The sequence below is a fragment of the Hylobates moloch genome, unplaced genomic scaffold (genome assembly GCF_009828535.3).
Source record: "Hylobates moloch isolate HMO894 unplaced genomic scaffold, HMol_V3 SCAFFOLD_10, whole genome shotgun sequence".
In the NCBI taxonomy this organism is placed as follows: Eukaryota; Metazoa; Chordata; class Mammalia; order Primates; family Hylobatidae; genus Hylobates; species Hylobates moloch.
In genome coordinates this window covers 3,501,784-3,524,085 of record NW_026652285.1, presented here as the reverse complement: position 1 = coordinate 3,524,085, position 22,302 = coordinate 3,501,784, and the positions used below count along the sequence as shown (strand labels likewise).

General features: G+C 43.9%; 1 protein-coding gene and 1 long non-coding RNA gene across 3 annotated transcripts in view; both read right to left on the bottom strand.

Moving 5' to 3' along the window:
- Positions 1-6,528, bottom strand: part of SCPEP1 (serine carboxypeptidase 1) — a 29,425-nt gene extending 22,897 nt beyond the window's left edge. For both annotated transcript variants that reach the window (XM_032162819.2, XM_058445881.1), the window contains exons 1-2: positions 6,412-6,528; positions 3,404-3,552 (exon numbers count right to left, since the gene is read on the bottom strand). In XM_032162819.2, the coding sequence (XP_032018710.1) occupies positions 3,404-3,552; positions 6,412-6,487 (225 nt within the window). In that variant the 5' untranslated portion in view covers positions 6,488-6,528. The remainder of the gene's footprint in view (positions 1-3,403; positions 3,553-6,411) is intronic.
- Positions 6,529-9,146: 2,618 nt separating this feature from the next.
- Positions 9,147-22,302, bottom strand: part of LOC131384464 (uncharacterized) — a 28,137-nt gene continuing 14,981 nt past the window's right edge. The window contains exon 3 of the long non-coding RNA XR_009215340.1: positions 9,147-9,174. This is a non-coding gene — a long non-coding RNA (uncharacterized LOC131384464). The remainder of the gene's footprint in view (positions 9,175-22,302) is intronic.

Genomic DNA, 22,302 nt, shown 5'->3' with positions numbered 1-22,302 from the left:
AAAAAAAGATGAAAGGGAACACCTTGGGCAAAACAGAAGCCAGGGCTATTTGTGTAGGGAAATCTAAAAAAAAAAAAAAAAAAAAAAGACAAGATAGAGTCAGGGCTAAAGGGTAACTAGCAACAGCAAGACGGCCCCAAATGGGAAAGACTTTACAACACTAATGTTTTGAACTTGGACCAACCTAACTCTGATAAAATTGGAAGGCTATACATCCCCCTGATCATATGCCCTTTGTATCTTATTCCTAACACAGCAGTAAAAAGTTCACAAACCAGATGAAGACGTTAACTGCAGTCCCATTAAAAATAACAGCAGAAGTAATGGTACAACTCAAATGTCCCCCAGTAGGGGAACAGGTTAGGCAACTATAGCACATCTACAGCATGGAATGCTACACTGCCACTTAGAATCATGAACTATAAAAAACGATGTGGCCACATTGAAAAATATTTATAATGCAATATGCAATAAATTAAAGCCAGGGATCTACCCTCCAATGAAAGCTGGGTTCCTTTTTCCTCATGGACTTATTAGGATGAGGTGGGATCAAAGCAAAAGGAGAAAAGCTGGGAATCCTGGGGGTTGGGTCTTTGTGGGAGAAATCTCAGTTCTCCTCTGCTTCTGGTAAGCCAGTGAGACAGCAGAAGATGACCTCTCCCTCTCCTCTCTCCTCATTCCCCTCTCTTCAAAAGGCAATGAGATGCTGGCTGGAGGAAGCCTCTGTTCTACATGAATATATCCTGTTGTAAAACCTCTTTTTTGTCTAGAACTTTGGGATAGGGTGCTAGCATGGCCCAGGGCTATCCAGAAACTCTGAGACACAGTCAGTGTGTCAGTGGACCAAGTGAAATGCTTCGAAGACTTGAAAGTGTCCCTAATATAGTTTGCTAACCCACTTAGAAGACATGACTTCGATCCTCAAAGATTCCCCCCAGAGAAGTCAGCACACATGTCCTCAGTAGGCTGCTAAAACAGATCTCCTTTTCATCTAAATTAGTTATTTCTTCTGTAAGCATAATCTTTTTTCTTCTCTCTTGGGCCTCTGGGTAAGTGAAGAGCAATTTATTCTCTTCAGTTGATAAACTTCAAATAGCATCTCAGCTCGTCGGGCGCAGTGGCTCACGCCTGTAATCCCAGCACTTTGAGGGGCCGAGGTGGGCGGATTACCTGAGGTCAGGAGTTTGAGACCAGCCTGGCCAACATGGTGAAACCCTGTCTCTACTAAAAATACAAAAAAAAAAAAACTTAGGCAGGCGTGGTGGCACATGCCAGTAATCCCAGCTACTCAGGCGGCTGAGGTAGGAGAATTGCTTGAGCCTGGGAGGCGGAGGCTGCAGTGAGCTGAGATCATGCCACTGCACTCCAGCCTGGCTGACAGAGCAAGACTCTGTCTCAAAAACAAACAAACAAACAAACAAACAAAAAAATAGCATCTCAGCTCAAAGTGTTAACCCAACCAAAGGTCACAAACCCAATGGCCTCCAGGAGCCCAGCAGAGGCTGTGGAGCAGAGCATATCAGAGGGCGGCAGAGGGGCCCCTTCCTCCAGCAGCTCCCACCCTGTAGGAAAAGGGGCCACTACCACGCAGCTTTGGGGACAGTGAGTTCAGGCCCCAAACTGCTATATCTCATGATTTTTGGAAAGAGGAAGCAAATATCCTAATTTTAAAATGTTAACAACTAATTTAACAATCTCACTCTGCTGTCAACAAAAAGGACAGCTTGCAACTTCTGAAATTCAGTGTTTGTTTCAAACTGTTTTCCTAACAGCCCAGAATGTATCCCTGGGACAAAGGAGAAGCACCAGCCTCAGCACTTGTGCTTTTGTCTGCTTTGTCTCCCCTTTGTAAGCTTTCATTTGGGGGTAAAAAAAAAAAAAAGAAAAGTTCTGCTGATGAACAAAAAGTTTGAAAACCACCAAAATCTCCCAGATTAGACAGCCAAGGCCCAGAGAAGGAAGTATCTTGCCATGGCTCTAAGTGGCAGGTAGGCACTGAAAACCCGGGGCTCCTGACAGCAGGCCTGAGCTTGTCCACGGCCTGGCTCTCCCTGCCAATTGTGCCGCACCTTTGTCTCCAGCCACCGGAGGTGAGCAGGGCTCCCCGGGCTGACACACAAGGGTTCTTCTTCTGCATCATTATCATATCCGCACCTGGGGCTGAGCCTCAGCTCTAGCCCTCAGAGGTGGCACAAGTGATAATTCCAAAAGAGAAAGGCCCCTCCCTGAAAACTGCTCATTTTCACTCTATCTCACTAGAAAGTCTGCATCAACCATCCTGGGAGGCAAAACCCAGGTGGTGGGAGGCTGCTCATAAATACCAGCATTGTTGGAAGACGTCCCAGCAGCATCCTATGGAGGTGAGCACCACGGTCCCTATTTACTGATGAGGGGCCCAGGGTTCCAGCTGGGCCATGCCCACATTTTCCAGAGGCAAGACCATGTTCCTTAATTCCTCCCTGGTGAGTGGTCTTCCAGGTAGGGGTGGGCCATCTCTGGACAGGTATCTCAGAAATGCCAGAAAAGAGCCTCTGCCTGTCCCTAAAAATCTTTCAACCAGCTCCCTGCCTTCCATCCTACAATCAGAGCTCAAGGTTAAAATGCAAACACACTCAGGGAAAGGGGGAGGACGCAACAGTCACAGGAAGGTGCAGAAGGCTGGTAGCAGTCCCTTCAAAAGATCAGCTTTTATGGGGGTAAGAAGTCAGGGTTCAGGAAAGGATTGTGGGGAGACGAAGGGAGGGTCAGACCACCTCAGGTCTTTGCTTTGGAACCTTCCATAACACTTTCTTTCCTTTTTTTTTTTTTTTTTGAGACAGGGTCTTGCTCTGTCACCCAGGCTGGAGTGCAGTGGCACGATCTCAGCTCACTGCTACCTCCACCTCCCAGGTCCAAGCAATTCGCATGCCTCAACCACCTGAGTAGCTGGGATTATAGGTATGTGCTATCATGCCTGGATAATTTTTGTATTAAATATTTTTAGTAGAGACGGCGTTTCACTATGTCGGCCAGCCTGGTCTCGAACTCCTGGCCTCATATGATCCACCCGCCTTGGCCTCCCAAAGTGCTGGGATTACAGGCATGAGCCACTGTGCCCGGCCTCAAAACACTTTCTATCACTATGTAATCAAATGTATCATCAGGAGTTTTCAGTGAGCTTTCTTGTGACCATCTGGAAATATAAAGAGACTCTGGCAAAAGGCTAGAACCCCCTCGCCCTCTGATTTAGCCTCCTTGGCTATACCATGGCCTCAGCCTACCTCAGAAGCACGCTGAACCCCCAGGCCACACGGCTGGACCAAATCGGCCCTTCACTGCTGAGACATGAGCCCAAAAAGCAAGCAAAGAGCCACACAGGAGAGACTTGGCCTCGACCTCAGGCCAGGCTGGGAAGCTACTTTACCTGAAGCCACATGATCAGGGGCAGTTCCGAGAAGTTCTTGCAGGAGTTGGTGGCATAATAGAGCCACCAGAACATGTAGGCATCCTTGCGGACGGTCACATAATCCCATACCTCCTTGCCCTCCTCTGTGGGCCAATCAATGACAGCTCCTGAAACAGAAGCTCAATTTCACTTTCCAGAAGAGTGCCTAATGTACAGGTAAAGTCCAAGCCTGGTAGAGACAGCCATGCTAGGCTAGATATGATTTGTTTTATAGTTTGGTAATTTATCCACCCCCATACATTGCAGGAATAAGGAAAAAACCTTGGCTATGAAAAAATAAACCAAACTTAATAGCGGCATAAGAGGCCAGAGGCTTTCACTTTTTCCTCTACACCTTACTGTAACGTTTGGATTTTTAACAATAAATATGAAACACTTTTTTTTTTTTTTTTTTTTTTTTTTTTTGGAGACAGAGTCTCCCTCTTGTTGCCCAGGCTGGAATGCAATGGCGCAATCTCGGCTCACCGCAACCTCCGCCTTCCGGGTTCAAGGGATTCTCCTGCCTTAGCTTTCCGAGTAGCTGGGATTACAGGCATGCACCACCATGCCTGGCTAATTTTGTATTTTTAGTAGAGATGGGGTTTCTCCACGTTGATCAGGCTGGTTTCGCACTCCTGACCTCAGGTGATCTGCCCGCCTAGGCCTACCAAAGTGCTGGGATTACAGGAAATACTTTCATAATTCTGTAAAAACAAGAGAGAGATTTACATTTTGAGTAAAAAAGTAAAAATCTCAGAATGCAATATACTGGTTTTTATATCGTATTTAATACATGAATAAGACGCCAGGCTTGGTGGCTCACTCCTGTAATCTCAACACTTCGGAAGGCCAAGACAGGCTGATAGCTTGTGCATAGGAGTTCAAAACCAGTCTAAGCAACATAGCAACACCCTATCTCTACAAAAAATGCAAAAATTAGCTGGGCATTATGGCGTATGCCTGTGGTCCCAGTTACTTGGGAGACAGAGGTGAGAGAATCACTTGAGCCCAGTAGGTTGAGGCTGCAGTGAGCTGTGATCACACCAGTGCGCTCCAGCCTAGGTGACAGAGGGAGACCCTATCTCAAAAAAACAAAAAACCAACCAACCAAACAAACAAAAAACATGAGTAAAGAGGCATTACAAATTAGTGGGGCTGAGAACATTCAATATACAGGAATGGAGCAACAATTACCTTTTTTGGAGAAAAAAAGAGAAATTTAGTCCTCTCAACACTATAAACAAAATAAGTTCCATGAGGATCAAGTACTTAAATTTTAAACTTTAAACGTTAAAAATAATACAAAAATATAGTTAAATATGTTTCTGATGTCTGGATGAGGAAAGAATCTAAGCAAACCCCAGAGACTGTACAAAAGAAATAATGATGGAGGTGAGAACAGAAACTTGTTATATTTCTACACAACAAAATTTCTGTACATCAAAAACAAAAAGGCAAACAGCAAAGAAAGAGCTACAACAAATATGAAAAAGGGCAATTTTCCTAACTCATGTAGATGATTTTTTTAAACTGAATGATATATATCTGTGTATGTGTGTTTAATATACATATCCTATAATCCCCTAACTCCAATTTTCCTTACTTAACTTTTCTAGCATCCATAAAATATGTTTTAGAAAAGAGTAGGCTAAATACATTTTCTTTGTCACTTTTTGCTAATGTAACAATTTCCAAGTCATAGCATCTTTTTTTTTTTTTCTCTCAAAAACCACTCTGGGGAAAAAATAAGTAGGGGGGCTGATGTTAAAAGATGATGGGAGGGATGCCCTCAGTGACGAGTTTTATGCCTTCTCCTTCTACCCTTCTCAAATGTCAAGCCCCATTGGTCAGTAAAAGAACACTGGTTCCAACAGCCAAAGAGACAGGAGTAGAGAGGAAGACAATGAGACAACGTCTTGTAAATAAGAAAGAGCCAGGGTGGTGGCCTGTGTCTGCAGTCCTGGCTACTTGGGATGCTGAAGTAGGAAGATCACTTGAGTCAGGCAGTTCCAGACCAGCCTGGGCAACATAGTGAGACCCTGACTCAAAACAAAACAATGGAGATTAAGAAAACCAGAAAGTGTCCTGAGGAGCAAAACAGATGACTAAAACATTACAGACTTAGCTATAAGGTTCTATATACAAGTAACACACAATTATATTGTTCTTGACAATAACAGATAAGGCTGGGCTCCCTTGAGAATGACAGATAAGGCGCAGGTCCGTTTTGACCTAACCCCAGGCACTTCTCCCTTGCCTGGCAGTGACTACTGGTAAAACTGGCAGAGCTACTTATTTTATAAAATCTCCCAGACACTCGCCAAAGGGCCAAATGATCCCCATTTTAGAAAAGGAAAACAAAACTGTTCAACAACTTGCCTAAGGTCACAAGGCAAGCTTGTGGCCAGTTCCAATTACCAGTTCTTGCTTCAAACTAGGAGAGGTTTTGCCGAATGAAGAGTGAAAATCAATTTGCAAGTCATCCTATTAAACACAAATCTGTTTTTTGCCAGAAAAGATCGCTGTGGGGGAAGATGTTATCTTGTTTGTTTTGATCAAGAGAAGAAAGGGCCTTATTTCAATGAAATGTCCCATTCCTGGTAGGATTTAAGGGTACTTTTGACCGCAGATTTCAGCTTAAAATAAAAAGACCTTATATCTTCATTTAGCAGCCAATCGCGGCCTTTGAATCGGGGAAACCTCATTGACCAGCAGTTTCCCCAAATCATACATTTCTGCACACAGCGTCTATCTAGGCGTAGGAGAGAATGGAAGCACTCAGACCACCCAGAGCCAGAAAAGAATTAAAAAAAGCACTTTGAATTTTTTAAGGAAAAAAAAAGAGTGAGATTCAAAAGCAATATAATTACACAAGGTAAGAACCGGGGAAAAGAGACGTGTTTTCAAAAGCACAAACCCAATAACAAACTCTCACGCCTGGAGAAAAAAGAGGCACGGCAGCTGGTGCGCCTCTTGCTTGAACCTACCTGCGCTCAGGCCCAGCAGCAGCGGCAGCAGCAGCAACCACCGCGGGACGGGAGAGCGCCGCAGTGCCAGCTCCATGACGAGTACCGCACGGCAGCATCAGCAACAGGCTGGACCCGGCGCCCCATCACGTGACAGAGGCGGGCGGGGCGGGGCCTGCGGGGCGGGGGCGGGGCCTGAATGGGCCTGGGGCGGGGCCTAGGCGGACCTAGCAGCTTGCTGAGACCCGCACGCCCTCTGCCCGGCAAGCCCACCAGGACCTCTGCAAATGCGCAGGGGCCGTTCTGTCCGCCTGGCCAGGTTCTCTGTCATTTTAGGGAGAGTATTTCGGAAAGGAGACATTTGATGCAGATGTTGGATTTAGGCTGTGTGACCGGATCGAAATACTAAAGGGAATAACCACCGCCCTCTCTACTCCTTCCATCTCTTCCTTCCCTCAGCAAAAGAACTGACGTTTTCCAACACTGCTACATCTGCGAAAAGGCAGATTAAGCCAGCTGGTCGTTGCAAACAGCGGGGTTTCATTTTCAGATTTGTATTTTTTTAACTTATTTTTCTTTTGAAATTATGTATGTTATAAACGTTTTGGAAATATGAACAAAAAAGTTATACATTAACGGCCGGGCGCGGTGGCTCACGCTTGTAATCCCAGCACTTTGGGAGGCCGAGGCGGGCGGATCACGAGGTCAGGAGATCGAGACCACGGTGAAACCCCGTCTCTACTAAAAATACAAAAAATTAGCCGGGCGTGGTGGTGGGCGCCTGTAGTCCCAGCTACTCGGAGAGGCTGAGGCAGGAGAATGGCGTGAACCCGGGAGGCGGAGCTTGCAGTGAGCCGAGATCGCGCCACTGGACTCCAGCCTGGGTGACAGAGCGAGACTCCGTCTCAAAAAAAAAAAAAAAAAAAAGTTATACATTAACTATTGTTGGCATTTTTTTCCCATAGTCTTTTACGTCATTTTTAAAACACTAATAAAGATTTTTATTTTGTTTTTTTTTCTTTTTTGATAATTTGTCATTAGTATTACTCTGTGTTACATTATCTTCCCAACAGTCATTTTAAAGAGAGAATCGAGGGTCTGGGGATGGAAAAGGAAGAAAAAGTGGATGGCAGAGATGTTTTCCTTTGTGTGTGTGTGTCTGTCTGTCTGAAGGTCATTTTCATGTTGGAGGGTACTGAATAACACCTCACAGCTAGGAAACAAGCTACAGCAGGGGCTGTAGGAGAGGCTACTTCTAAATACTGTTTCAAAAGTAATGTAACAAAAAGCAAAAAACAAAACAAAGTACATGTGGCCACTTCTCCTCTTTCCCTGCTCCTTTCTCCCTTCCCTCGCCCTTGATCCCCATAAATAGAAGTGCTTTTTACTCTGCAACCATTGTCTGGACAGAGCCTTGACCCTGCCCTGCCTGTGAGGTTCCCCTGCGCTGAAAGCTGTGGCAGAGAAAAATATGCCGCCGGGTTCTGTCATGCTTTAAGTATGGATGGTCCCGAATGCATAAAATTCATAATGCCTGGGCAACATATTGAGACCCCCTTTCTACAAAAAATAACAAAAATTAGCTGATGTGGTGACATGCGCCTGCTGTCCGAGCTACTCAGAAGGCTGAGGTGGGAGGATCACTTGAGCCCAGGAGTTCCAGGCTGCAGTGAGCAGGTGTTCCATGCCATTTGGGAGATACATAAAAGTACATGCTTAGTTAAAAATAAATAACTATGTAGCAAACTTTTCCTGTCTGAAGCTTCCAAGTTGGTCTGTATCACTAGGGCTTAAAATACACTTATCCCTCCACTGCAGTCAGAATTTTAGAGTTTCAATTTTTTTGCCACAAAAATAACACTACAGCCCGGGCACAAGGTGGCTCACACCTGTAATCCCAGCACTTTGGGAGGCCGAGGTGGGCAGATTACTTGAGATCGGGGGTTTGAGACCAGCCTGGCCAACATAGCGAAACCCTGTTTCTACAAAAATACAAAAATTAGCCGGGCGTGGTGGCACTCGCCTGTGGTCTTAACTACTCGGGAGGCTGAGGCATGAGAATCGCTTGAATCCAGGAGGTGGAGGTTGTAGTGAGCCGAGATGGTGCCACTGCACTCCAGCCTGGGTGACAGAGTAAGACCCCATCTCACACAGGCACAAAAAAATTGTGCATTTTATAATATGCTAATATGACTTCAAAAGGAAAAAATATAAATGTCACCTCTAGTTAATGATATTCATATTAAAGTGTTTAGGGGGAGGTGTACCAATGTATACAATTTTCTTTGAAATGTATCCAGATGCTGGCGCAGTGACCCATGCCTGTAATCCAGCTCTTTGGGAGACCAAGGTGGGATGACTGATTGAGCCTAGAAGTTTGAGACCAGCCTGGACTATATAGTGAGGCCATGTTTCTTTAAAAAAAAAAAAAAAAAGTATCCAGAATATAAGATGGATTGATGGATAGGATAGAAAGAAGGTTGGATACATGGATAAATACATGATAAAGCAAGTATTACAGTAACATTTTCTTTTTACATTACAGTTTATAATCACAGGAACAAAATAAACAAAAACCACATGTAGAAACCAGATTAAAGCTTGTTCTCCTTACAGGCAGTGGCGAAATTCCAATCTTCAGGGTTGGAGGGGTCTTTGTTTAAGAAAAATACCTCCTTGGTTCATTGAAGTTAGGAGTTGGGAGCTGATGGCATAGTAGCTGCAGCCAAGGCAACAAAAGATAATTGCCAAACTGTGGGGCCCAGGAGAAATTTTGTTTTGCTCCTAGGAGAGGAAAGAAGAGAGAAAGATGAAAAGAACTGAAGGCTATATAGAGAGAAAGATTAGCCAAAGAGAGTTGAGGCTGGAAGAAGAGCCAGTAGAAATTTCTCCAATGAGGAGTGGCTATGTAATCCCCCAATGGGTTCTTTTTGCCTGCTGCCCGGATAGAGCCAGCCAATTTATGAAGGCAGGGGAATTGCAATGGGGAAACAGTTTAATTCATACAGAGCTGGCTGAAAGGAAGACTGGAGTTTTATAATTACTCAAATCAGTCTCTGAGGAGTAGTTTCAAAGATAGTTTAGGGGTAGGAGCAGGGGTGGCTAGGCAATGGGTGCTTGCTGCTGATTGGTTGAGTTGGAGATGAAATCACAGGGAGTTGAAGCTGTCTTCTTGCACAGATTTGCTTCCAGGTGGGGCCGCAGGAGCAGTTGGTAGGTCCAGGTGGAGCCAGGTGTCAGACATGCAAAAAAACCTGAAAAGACATCTCAAAAGGCCAATCTTAGGTTCTACAATAGTGATGGTGTCTGCAGGAGTAATTGGAGAAGTTGCATATTTTGTGACCTCAGGAATAATGGCTGGCAATCCTTAGCAGAATTCAGCCTCCTCTATTTTCTTAGCCTGGTGGTCATTTAGCGTAAAGTTTGGGGAAGGGCTATTACAATTTAACCTATAAACTAAATGCCTCCCAAAGTTAGCTTGGCCCAGAAGTCCAGGAATAATTAAAGGCAGCTTGAAGGCTAAAGGCAAGATGCGGGTTGGTGAGATCAGATCTCTCCCACTGACATAACGTTCTCACTGATAGAATTTACACGAAGGCTGTCAGCTACAGAACATTTTTTAAAAGTTATGCTTGTGGTTCAATTTGAAGTGGATTGCATTTCTACAATGTAAACCTGTCCTCTTGGGGCAGCTAAAAACTATAATAGGACTGGGCCAGGCTCAGTGGCTCATGCCTGTAATCCCAGCACTTTGGGAGGCCAAGGAGGGCAGATTGCCTCAGCTCAGGAGTTCCAGACCAGCCTGGGCAACATGCTGAAACTAAATTAGCCGGGTATGGTGGCGTGTGCTTGTAATCCCAGCTACTTGGGAGGCTGAGGCAGGAGAATTGCTTAAACCCGGGAGGCAGAGGTTGCACTGAGCCGAGATCGTGCCAGTGCACTCCAGCCTGGGCGACAGAGTGAGACTCCGTCTCAAAAAAAAGAAAATTATATGTATATAAAATATGGCTACAAAGGAGGCAATAGGACTGGAAGAAAGATACTGGGTACTGAACCTCAAAACTGTTTTTAAAATTATATATTTATTCTGAGAAGGGTTTGGGAGGCTGATGGAAATTGGTTGGGAGCTCCTAAAGACACATCCATCGAATTCTTGGTGCAGACGCTTGTGGTAAACCTTGGCATTATGTGACTATCTTCTCATGTGTCTTCACATCATCTTCCCTTTGAGCATATCAGTCTCTGTGCACTTGTGTCAGGCAACCTAACCAGAGTGACTCCATCTTGAATAAAGGCCAGAAAAAGCCAAATCTGCTGGGTTATATTCCCAGGGGGTTGGGCACTCTTGGTTACAAGATGTTTATGGTTGAGGGAACTAGTTAATAATGCTAACTAACAGCCCTTTCCCAAAACAAACCCCCTTCTTGCCTGGAGACTAGACCGCCTTTGCAGGACTAACAAATTAACCACAAGATTAGAGTTATGGATTAGAAGTAATGCGGCTGGAGGCTGCAAGATTCTGAGCCTTCCCAGATTGCTCCTGGGGATAACATCACTATAGTTAAACCTAAGGTCGGTGCTTGAGATATTCAGCAGACCCTGAGCTGGATGGATCAGCTGGCATCACCCAGATCGATAAACTGGCTCATCTGTTCTGGTGGCCCCCACCCAGGAACTGACTCACAAGAGGACAGCTTAGATTCCCTATGAGTTCATCTTCAACCTGACCAATCAGCACTCCCGACTCACTGGCACTCCACCAACCAAATTATCCTTAAAAACTCTGATCCTTGAATGCACAGAGAGGCTGATTTGAGTAATAATAAAACTCCTGTCTCCTGCGCAGCCAGCTCTGCATGAATTACTCTTTCTGTATTGCAATTCCCCTGTCTTGATAAATTGGTTCTTTCCAGGCAGTGGGCAAGGTGAACCTGTTGGGCAGTTACAGCAGGGGCTACCATGTTCAGCCCCAAAATTCTTTTCTTTTAATTTCCATCCATAAAACTCTACTTGATGTAGGTGCAAACATTCTTAATAAAATATTAGCAAATAGAATTCAGCATTTCATAAAATGAATTAATTCACCATAACCAAATATAATTTATTGTAAGGAAACATAGATGATTCAATATTTGAAAAACAATCAAAATGATAAACCACATTAAAAGGAAAAGGAAGAAAAATCATATAATCATATAAATCAATGCAGAAAAAATACTTGACAAAATTTAACATCACAAGGTTAACACATAATTTTTAAATTTATTATTTAAAAAATTCAGAAAATGGGAATTGAGGGGATCTTCCTCAACTTGATAAAGCGCATTTACAGGCAAGCTACTGTGGCTCACGCTGGTAATTCTAGTGTTCCCGGACAAAACTGAAGGTTGGGCTGCTATTTCTTGTGCCCCAATAATGAGATGCAGATGAATTGGGGAGAGAGTTTTTATTTCTGTAACCAGTTACAGGGGGAAGGCCTGGAAGTTATTGCCAGACCAACTCCAAATTACAACATTTTCCAGAGCTTATATACCTTCTAAAGTGTATGTCTACGTGTAAGAGTACATTCTTCGAAAGGCATAAGTGATTAACTACTTTTAATCTATAATTAAGGTCTGAGTCCTGAAGACCTTCCTCTGGAGCCTCAGTAAATTTACTTAATCTAAATGGGTCTAGGTGCTGGGGTGATTACCCTTCTCTTTGTCTTCTGCTAAATCATGGAGGTTTGGGGAGTTCCTTTAAGGGAGGAGACCACCCCTCATACTGTCTTATGCCCAATTTCTGCCTCCAAAGAAAGAAAAAGTAAAAACTAAAAGGCACAAAGGAAATCCACAGGCAGAGAGCCCAGAGCCGCGCCCTGGGTCTGGTTAAAGATTGACCCCCGACCTAACCGGTTATGTTATCTATAGAGTCCAGACATTGTATGGAAAAGCATTGTGAAAAATCCCTGTCCTGTTCTGTTCCATTCTGATTACTGGTGCATGCAGCCCCCAGTCACGTACCTCCTGCTCACTCAATCGATCACGACCCTCTCATGCGGACCCCCCGTAGAGTTGTAAGCCCTTAAAAGGGACAGGAATTGCTCACTTAGGGTACTTGGTTTTTGGAGACATGAGTCTTGTCGAAGGTCCTGGCTGAATAAAGCCCTTCCTTCTTTAACTCGGTGTCTGAGGGGTTTTATGTGTGGCTTGTTCTGCTACATTTCTTGGTTCCCTGACCGGGAAGCGAGGTGATTAACCGACAGTCGAGGCAGTCCCTTAGGTGGCTTAGGCCTGCCCTGTGGAGCATCCTTGTGGGGGACTCCAGCCAGCTTGAGTGACGCGGATCCTGAGAGCGGTCCCTGGTAGGCAATTGCCCCAGTGGAACGCCTCATCAGAGCAGCGCATGGCAGGCCCCTGTGGAGGATCAACGCAGTGGCTGAACACCAGGAAGGAACTGGCACTTGGAGTTTGGACATCTGAAACTTGGTAAGTCTGGTCTTTGGAACTTGCCCACTCCATTTGAGTGGAAGCGAGGCCTGATCACCCATGGTGTGCCCGTACCAGCACTTTGGTTTTTGTTTTTGACTTGACTTGAATTGCTTGATACTTTGGTTTTGGTTTTGACCTGGCTTGGATTTCTGGATACTCTGATTTGGTTTTGATTCTGGTTTGGTGTAAACCGTAAAAGTGTGTGTGTGCCCTTTTTACCCATTCTTTGTTTTGTGGTGTGCGTGTGATGTGAGCGTGGTGTTTTGTCTCGAAGAAGCATGGGCCAGGCACAAAGTAAGCCCACCCCACTAGGAACTATGTTGAAAAATTTCAAGAAAGGATTTAAGGGAGATTATGGTATTACTATGACACCAGGAAAACTTAGAACTTTATGTGAAATAGACTGGCCAGCATTAGAAGTGAGTTTGCCCTCAGAAGGAATCCTGGACAGGTCCCTTGTTTCAAAGGTATGGCACAAGGTAACCTGTAACCCAGGGCACCCAGACCAGTTCCGGTACATAGACACTTGGTTACAACTTGTTTTAGACGCCCCCCACAGTGGTTGAGAGAACAGCAGCATAAGTGGCTGGCACAGGCAAGGAAAGACCAGCAGAGAGAGAAAGAGGAAGAGACAGAGAGACAAAGAGGGATTCAAGGAAAGAGAGAGAGAGAGAGGCAGAGAGAGAGAAAGAGAGGCAAAAGGAAAGTCAAAGAGAAAAAGAGACAGAAAATCAAAGAGAGAAAGAAAGAGAGATATATAAGTAGTTAAGAAAAAAAAGTGTACCCTATTCTGTTAAAAGCCAAGGTAAATTAAAAACCTATAATTGATAATTAAAGGTATTCTCCGTAACCCTATAACACTCCAATACCACTTTGTTGTCAGTGTAAACAAGGGCGTATCCCGAAAGCACTGAGGCCTTCCTATCAAAAATCCTTAACCCAGTAACCCGCGGATGGCCCAGAGGCATTCAATCTGTAGCGGCAACTGCTTTGCTAACGGAAGAAATTTAAAAAATAACTTTTAGAGGAAATCTCATTGTGAGCACACCTCACCAGTTCAGAAGTATCCTAAGGGGGGAAAAAAAAAGATGATTTAACATTAACCACTGAAAATTCCCTTAACCCAGCAGGTTTCCTAACAGGGGATCTAAATCTTAATTACCGTACAAAGGGTCAGCCAAACCTAGGAGGAACTCCCTTCAGGACTGGACGATAGATGGTTCCTCCCGGGTAATTAAAGATAAAAAACAAGCCATCTATACCAATTCTAAGTTAATTTGGACTAAACAAGGTTAATAGCAAAGGATAATTGAAATCCCAAACTTACAAAGTTTTCAACAAAAATAAAGTTTGCTAAAAGTTAACAGTGTAACACGTACTATAGTAACTTCTAATCTTGTGGCCTTAGACGGTCTAGTCCTCAGACATAAAAGAAGTTCAATTTGGAAAAGAATGGTTATCATCCTTGAAAAAAAAAAGGAAAAAAGGGGGGGCAGAATTTATATAAAAAGGGATGTTATATTGAAAATTCTCATCCGGAAATAAATTAACTAGTTGTTTAAAGAAAGGGAGATTTGCAATAAGTCAGAAAGTTGAGGCATGTCGAAGAATTGTCTGTTAAAGTCATGAAAAAAATGTGTTAGAAAAATAAATTTATCCAAGAAATGTATAATTTAAAAGTAATTAGGCCTCCTGAATGTTAAACTATTGGAGAAAGTTTATATGCAAGGTGTATAAGAAAAGTAAAATATACCTTTGGTAAAACGATTATAAAGAGGCATAAGAATGTGGATTTTTACCTACAATAAAAGGTTAAAAAAATTGTTTTGAAGGTTTAAGCAAGTTTTGAAATGTTAATTATAAAGAAAATTCTATGTGTAAACATACTGGCTAAAGTTAACGGTGTATCATCCAGTTTTTCTGTGAACTGAACATTAAAATAAAAACACAATGGGTTTTTCTTAAAGCACTAACCTGCTCTTTAACAAAAATTATAAAAGGTTAAAAAAGTCTATAAAAATCTTACCTTATGATCAGACATTAAAAATTAAATAAATATGTCTACAAAGTTTTATGGAAGCATTGTCAAATATAAAAAGGTGTTTGGCTTTCTTTGGTCTAAAAACTAATAAAAATAGGTGCTAAATGAAGCTTCTCAATAAGAAGGCACCAAGGACTATAAAATCCACTGCTGATGTCCCAACATTTAAAACAAAAGGTCCATTTCTTAAAAATTATATACTTGTTTTATCTTCCACTATCCTTTCCCTCAAAACTAAAAGTCTTTTAGCACATGTACCACCCCTAGAATTTCCGGTAAACCAGCACCAGCCTGAAGATCATGTTCTCATCAAAGGGTGGAAAGAAGGAAAACTCGAGCCAGCCTAGGAAGGACCCTACCTTGTGCTGTTAACCTCCAAGACCGCTGTTCGTACAGCGAAAAGGGGATGGACTCATCACACCTGAATCAAGAAAGCGCCACCCCCTGCAGAGTCGTGGGCCATAGTCCCAGGGGAAGACCCTACCAAACTAAAGCTAAGAAAAATTTAACTCCTTCATCTATTCTAATACTCTTTCTTCTTTCCTCGCTGTATTTCTGACCATCTAGTTATTAATATAAACAAGTCAATTTCGCCTCAAACTATTGCATTTAATGCTTGCCTTGTTATACCCTGTGGGGACCTGCCAAGTCAAAGACAGCTCTCTACTTCAGAAAAGTACCTCTGTCCCTCCTGACTCTCCTCAGACTGGGCATTAGTAAATTGGGACTACTTAATCCAGGGAGATTTTGATAAAGACCCCAGTGTCAACCAGGAGTCTTGCCCCTCGATGTAGAGCTTTTATGCCGCAGTTGGTCCAACGTTCTGTGGACCACTGAAGAGCAAGGATAGACTGCCCCAACCGGGTTTTGTAATTTCCTAAAATCATACATTCATTTTACTAGAGGATCACAGAAAGACTTAAAACAAGCTTTGGCAACTAAGCAGGATACCAAGATGCAAATGCCTGGTTGTAATGGATCAAATATTCCGTCCACACGTTAAACAAAAGCAATTGTTATGCTTGTGCACATGGCAGGCCAGAGGCCCAGATTGTCCCCTTTCCACTAAGGTGGTCCTCCAGTCAATCAGGCGTGGGCTGCATGGCAGCTCTTTTCCAGGATTCTACAGCCTGGAGTAAGAAGTCGTGCCAAGCTCTCTCTGCTATATCCCAAAGCCTGACACCCTGTGGGTCAGCCCCTGAGGACCATCCAGCCTCTGTCTCCCAACAGTAAGTTCACTTCGTGTCTCTCACGACAGGGAGGAAACTTAGCATTCCTTGGAGACCTGAAGGGATGCAGTAAGCTTAAGAATTTTCAAGAGCTTATCAATCAGTCGGCCCTTGTTCATCCCCGAGCAGATGTGTGGTGGTATTGTCGTGGACCTTTACTGGGCACTCTGCCGAATAACTGGAGTGGCACTTGTACTTTAGTCCAACTGGCTATCCCTTTCACCCTGGCATTTCATCAACCACAGGGAGGAAAAATAAGACATCATAAAGCGAGAGAGGTCCCTCATGGGTCTTTCGACTCTCATGTCTATTTAGATGCAATTGGAGTCCCACAGGGAATACCAGATCAATTTAAAGCCCAAAATCAAATAATTACAGGATTTGAGTCAATATTTTGGGTGGGTGACAGTTAATAAAAATGTAGATTGGATAAACTACGTCTATTACAACCAACAGCAATGAGTTTTTCATGAGTTAAAAGAAAAACTCATGTTGGCCCCAGCCCTGGGGCTACCTGACCTCACAAAACCTTGTACACTATATGTGTCAGAGAAAAAAAAAAAAAAAAGGTGGTTGGAGTTTTGACCCAGACTGTGGGACCCTGGCTGGGGCCCGCCTACCTCTCCAAACAGCTAGATGGAGTTTCTAAGGGTTGGCGCCTGTGCTTAGCAGCAACAGCCCTGCTAGCAGAAGAGGCAGATAAGCTCACTCTTGGGCAAAACCTAAACTTAAAGGCCCCCCATGCTGTGGTGACTTTAATGAATACATCATTGTCTAACAAATGCTAGATTAACAAAGTACCAAAGCTTGCTATGTGAAAATCCCTGCATAACCATTGAAATTTGCAACACTCTAAACTCTGCCACCTTGCTCCCGGTATCAGAGAGCCCAGCCGAACAAAACTGTGTAGAAGTATTGGACTCAGTTTATTCTAGCAGGCCCAACCTCCGAGACCATCCTTGAACATCAGTAGACTGTGAGCTGTATGTGGACGGGAGCAGCTTCGCCGACCCCTGCAAAGTGACTCTGAAGAAGATGACAAGCCCTGCTCCAGTCACACCTGGAAGCTGACTGGTCCACGCACAGCCAAAGCATGAGAAAACTCATCGCAGGACTCATTTTCCTTAAAATTTGGACTTGTACAGTAAGGACTTCAACTGACCTTTCTCAGACGGAGGACTGTTCCCAGTGTATACATCAAGTCACTGAGGTAGGAGAAAAAGTTGCCACAGTCCTATTATTTTATGGTTATTATAAGCGTACCGGGACTGTAAAAAGAAACTGTTTTTATAATCCTATTCTATACAAGGTATGTAGCCCAGGAAATGACCAACCTGATGTGTGTTATGACCCATCTGAGCCTCCCATGACCACAGTTTTTAAAATAAGATGAAGGACTGAGGACTGGTGGGGGCTTATAAACGATACGAGTAAAGTGTCAGCCAAAACAGAAGAAAAAGGGGTGCCCAAACAAGTCACCTTGAAATTTGATGCCTGTGATGTCATTAATAGTAATGAGTTAGAAATAGGATGTGGTTCTCTTAGTTAGGAAAGAGGCTATATGGCAGAAAATAAGTACGTTTGTCATGAATTAGGACTGTGTGGAAATAAATGTAGATAATGGTCTTGTGTCATTCAGGCTACTTGGATAAAAAATAAAAAGAATCCTGTCCACCTTCAGAAAGGGAAAAGTGGCCCTTCCTGTACCAGTGGTCAGGTACAGGACTCTTAGAACTAGTAATACCCTTAGAACTAGTAATAACCAACCCCCTTGATCCTCGCTGGAGAAAAGGGGAGCGTGTAACCCTAGAAATTGATGGGGCTGTACTGGATCCTCGAGTGAATATCGTGGTTTGAGGAGAAGTTTATAAACTGTCTCCTGAGCCAGTATTTCAAACCTTCTATGATGAACTAAATGTGCCAGTACCAGAAATTCCAGGAAAAACAATAAATTTGTTTTTGCAATTAGCCGAGCATGTAGCCCAGTCTCTCAATGTCACCTCATGTTATGTATGTGGAGGAACTGTAATGGGAGATCAATGGCCATGGGAAGCCTGAGAATTAGTACCTACAGACCCAGTTCCTGATAAACTCCTGGCTCAAAAGAATCACCCTGATAACTTCTGGGCCCTAAAATCCTCAAGCATTAGACAATACTGTATAGCAAGAATAGGGAAGGACTTCATGCTTCCTGTGGGAAGACTCAGCTGCCTTGGGCAAAAACTGTATAATAGTACTACGAAAACAGTCACCTAGTGGAGTTCAAACCACACTAAGTAAAATCTATTTAGTAAATTCCCAAAGTTGCAAACCATGTGGACCCACCCAGAGTCCCACCGGGACTGGACAGCCCCCACTGGATTATACTGGATATGTGCGCATAGAGCTTATGCCAGATTACCCGACCAGTGGGCAGGTAGTTGTGTTATTGGCACTATTAAACTATCTTTCTTTCTACTGCCCATAAAGACACGTGAACTCCTGGGCTTCCCTGTCTATGCTTCCCACGAAAAAAAAAAAAAGTATAGCTATAAAAAATTGGAAAAATAATGAATGGCCCCCTGAGAGAATCATACAATATTACGGGCCAGCTACTTTGGCACAAGACGGCTTGTGGGGATACTGGACCCCCATTTACGTGCTCAATTGAATCATACGGTTACAAGCTGTCTTAGAAATAATCACTAATAAGACCGGCAGAGCCTTGACTATTCTGGCCCAGCAAAAAACTCAGATGAGAAATGCTATCAAAATAGATTGGCTCTCGACTACTTGCTAGCAGCTGAAGGAGGGGTCTGTGGGAAATTTAACCTTACTAATTGCTGTCTACACATAGATGATCAAGGGCAAGTAGTTAAAGACATAGTTAGAAATATGACAAAACTGGCACATGTGCCCATGCAAATGTGGCATGGATTTGATCATGGGGCCATGTTTGAAAAATGGTTCCCAGAGCCAAGAAGATTTAATACTCTTATAATAGGATTTATAGTAGGAATAGAAACCTGCTTACTGTTCCCTTGTTTTCTACCTGTACTTCTTCAAATGATAAGAAGCTTCATCGCAGCCGGGCGTGGTGGCTCACGCTTGTAATCCCAGCACTTTAGGCCGGGCGCGGTGGCTCACGCTTGTAATCCCAGCACTTTGGGAAGCCGAGGCGGGCGGATCATGAGGTCAGGAGATCGAGACCACAGTGAAACCCCGTCTCTACTAAAAATACAAAAAAGAAATTAGCCGGGCGTGGTGGCGGGCGCCTGTAGTCCCAGCTACTCGGAGAGGCTGAGGCAGGAGAATGGCGTGAACCCGGGAGGCGGAGCTTGCAGTGAGCCGAGACTGCGCCACTGCACTCCAGCCTGGGCGACAGAGCGAAACTCCTCCCAGCACTTTGGGAGGCCGAGGCAGGCGGATCACGAGGTCAGGAGATCGAGACCACGGTGAAACTCCGTCTCTACTAAAAATACAAAAAATTAGCCGGGCGTGGTGGCGGGTGCCTGTAGTCCCAGCTACTTGGAGAGGCTGAGGCAGGAGAATGGCGTGAACCCGGGAGGCGGAGCTTGCAGTGAGCCGAGATTGCACCACTGCACTCCAGCCTGGGTGAGAGAGCGAGACTCCGTCTCAAAAAAAAAAAAAAAAAAAAAGCTTCATCGCTACCTTAGTTCACCAAAATGCTTCAGCACAAGTGTACTATATGAATCACTATTGATCTGTCTTGCAAGAAGACATGGGTAGTAAAAATAAAAGTGAGAACTCCCACTATTGGGTGAGTCTCAAACGCGGGGAATAAGGGAGGAGACTGCCCCTCGTATTGTCTTATGCCCAATTTCTGCCTCCAAAGAAGGAAGAAGTTAAAACTAAAAGGCAGAAATGAAACCCACAGGCAGACAGCCCAGAGCCGCGCCCTGGGTCTGGTTAAAGATTGACCCCCCGACCTAACCGGTTATGTTATCTATAGATTCCAGACATTGTATGGAAAAGCATTGTGAAAATCCCTGTCCTGTTCTGTTCTGTTCTGATTACCAGTGCATGCAGCACCCAGTCACGTACCCCCTGCTTGCTCAATCGATCACGACCCTCTCATGCGGACCCCCTTAGAGTTGTAAGCCCTTAAAAGGGACAGGAATTGCTCACTCAGGGAGCTCAGTATTTGGAGACGTGAGTCTTGCCAAAGCTCCCAGTCAAATAAATCTCTTCCTTCTTTAACTCAGTGTCTGAGGGGTTTTGTCTGCGGCTTGTCCTGCTACACCTTCAGACCTCCAATAAACTTGTTTGTGGAGGCCTAGGGAGCTTCTTCAGATCCACAATAAAACGTGTTTCGTCCTAAATAGGTCTGTTAAGATTTCCTTCATTATTTTGTCATGCTTTAAGGCCCAGGAAAGGCCTGGACAAAACTCTTGGTGGGCTTTTGTTACATCCCAACCTTTGTATAAGGGCACTGGCTTTTAATATTTAACGTAACCCCTCAGTCAGTACTGAAACAGTTGTTATGGAGGCCTGCATTAGTGAGACGTGGCCTGCCACACTAGTACTTTAGGAGGCCAAGGCAGGAGGATGGCTTGAGCCCAAGAGTTTGAGACCAGCCTGGGCAACACAGTGAAAATCCAACCCTAACAACAAACAAACAAACAAAAAAAGAGCATTTGCGAAAACCTACAGCTAACATTATACTTAATGGCAAATGACTGAATGCTTTCCCCCTAAGCTTGGGGATAAGGCAAGAATGTCTACCATGAAAGGAAAATACCTTGGGCCCCCAAAATCACTAAGCTAAAGGGAAAATTCAAGTTGGGAACTTCCCAGGGCAAATCTGCCTCCCATTCTATTCAAAGTCATCCCTCTGTTCACTGAGATAGATGCATATTTTGTTTGTCTCCTTTGGAAAGGCTTATCAGAAACTCAAAAGAATGCAACCATTTGTCTGTCACCTACCTGTGACCTGGAAGCCCCATCCCTGCTATAAGTTGTCCCTGCCTTTCTAGACAGAACCAATGTACTTCTTACATATATTAATTAATGTCTCATGACTCCCTAAATGTAAAAAATCCAAGGTGTGGGCCTGGGTGTGGTAGCTCATGTGGTAGCTCAAGCCTGTAATCCCAGCACTTTGGAAGGCTGAGGGCGGGTGGATCACGAGGTCAGGAGTTCAAGACCAGCCTTGCCAAGATAGTGAAACCCTGTCTCTACTAAAAGTACAAAAATTAGCTGGGCATGGTGGCAGGCACCTGTAATCCCAGCAACTTGGGAGGCTGAAGCAGAGACTTGCTTGAACCCAGAGGCAGAGTTTGCAGTGAGCCGAGATCATGGCACTGCACTCCAGCCTGGGTGACAGAGCGAGACTCCATCTCAAAAAAAGAAAAAAAAAAATCCAAGCTCTGCTCTGACCACCTTGGGCACATGTCATCAGGACTTCCTGAGGCTGTGTCATGGGCTTGCTTCCTTAACCTTGGCAAAATAAACTTTCCAAATTAACTGAGACCTGTCTCAAATTTTGGGGGTTCACACTACTTTTATCACTCATATTCAACATAGTACTAGCACTTGTAGTCAGTGCAATAAGCAAAGAATAAAGAAAAGGCATACAGATTGGAAAGGAAGAAATAAAACTGTCCCCATTTGCATATAATATTATGTAAATAAAAAATCCCGAGGAATCTACGCACATAACACACAAGGAAATAGGTACATACAAATCTAACAACACCTGTATGGGATTTGTATGCTTAAAACCATACAACGCTGATGAAAGAAATCAGAAAGCTGAATAAATGGAGAGACATGATGTGTTCATGGATTTACACTCAACATCCTAAAGATGTCAATTCATACCAAATTAATATATAGGTGTAGCACAATTTCTACCAATATCGCAGCAAGATTTTTTGGAGATATACACAAACAAGATTATTTAAAAATTTATAAGAAAAAGAAAAGGAAGTAGAATAGCTAAAGCAAATAGGGCAAAGCATAAATAAAGTGAGTGAGACCTGGCGCAGTGGCTCATGCCTGTAATCCCAGCAATTTGGGAGGCCAAGGTGGGCAGATCACTTGAGGTCAGGAGTTCAAGACCAGTCTGGCCAACATGGCGAAACCCCATCTCTACTAAAGATACAAAAAATTAGCCAGGCGTGGTGGCACCTGCCAGGAGTTTGAGATCAGTCTGGAAGACATAGCCAGA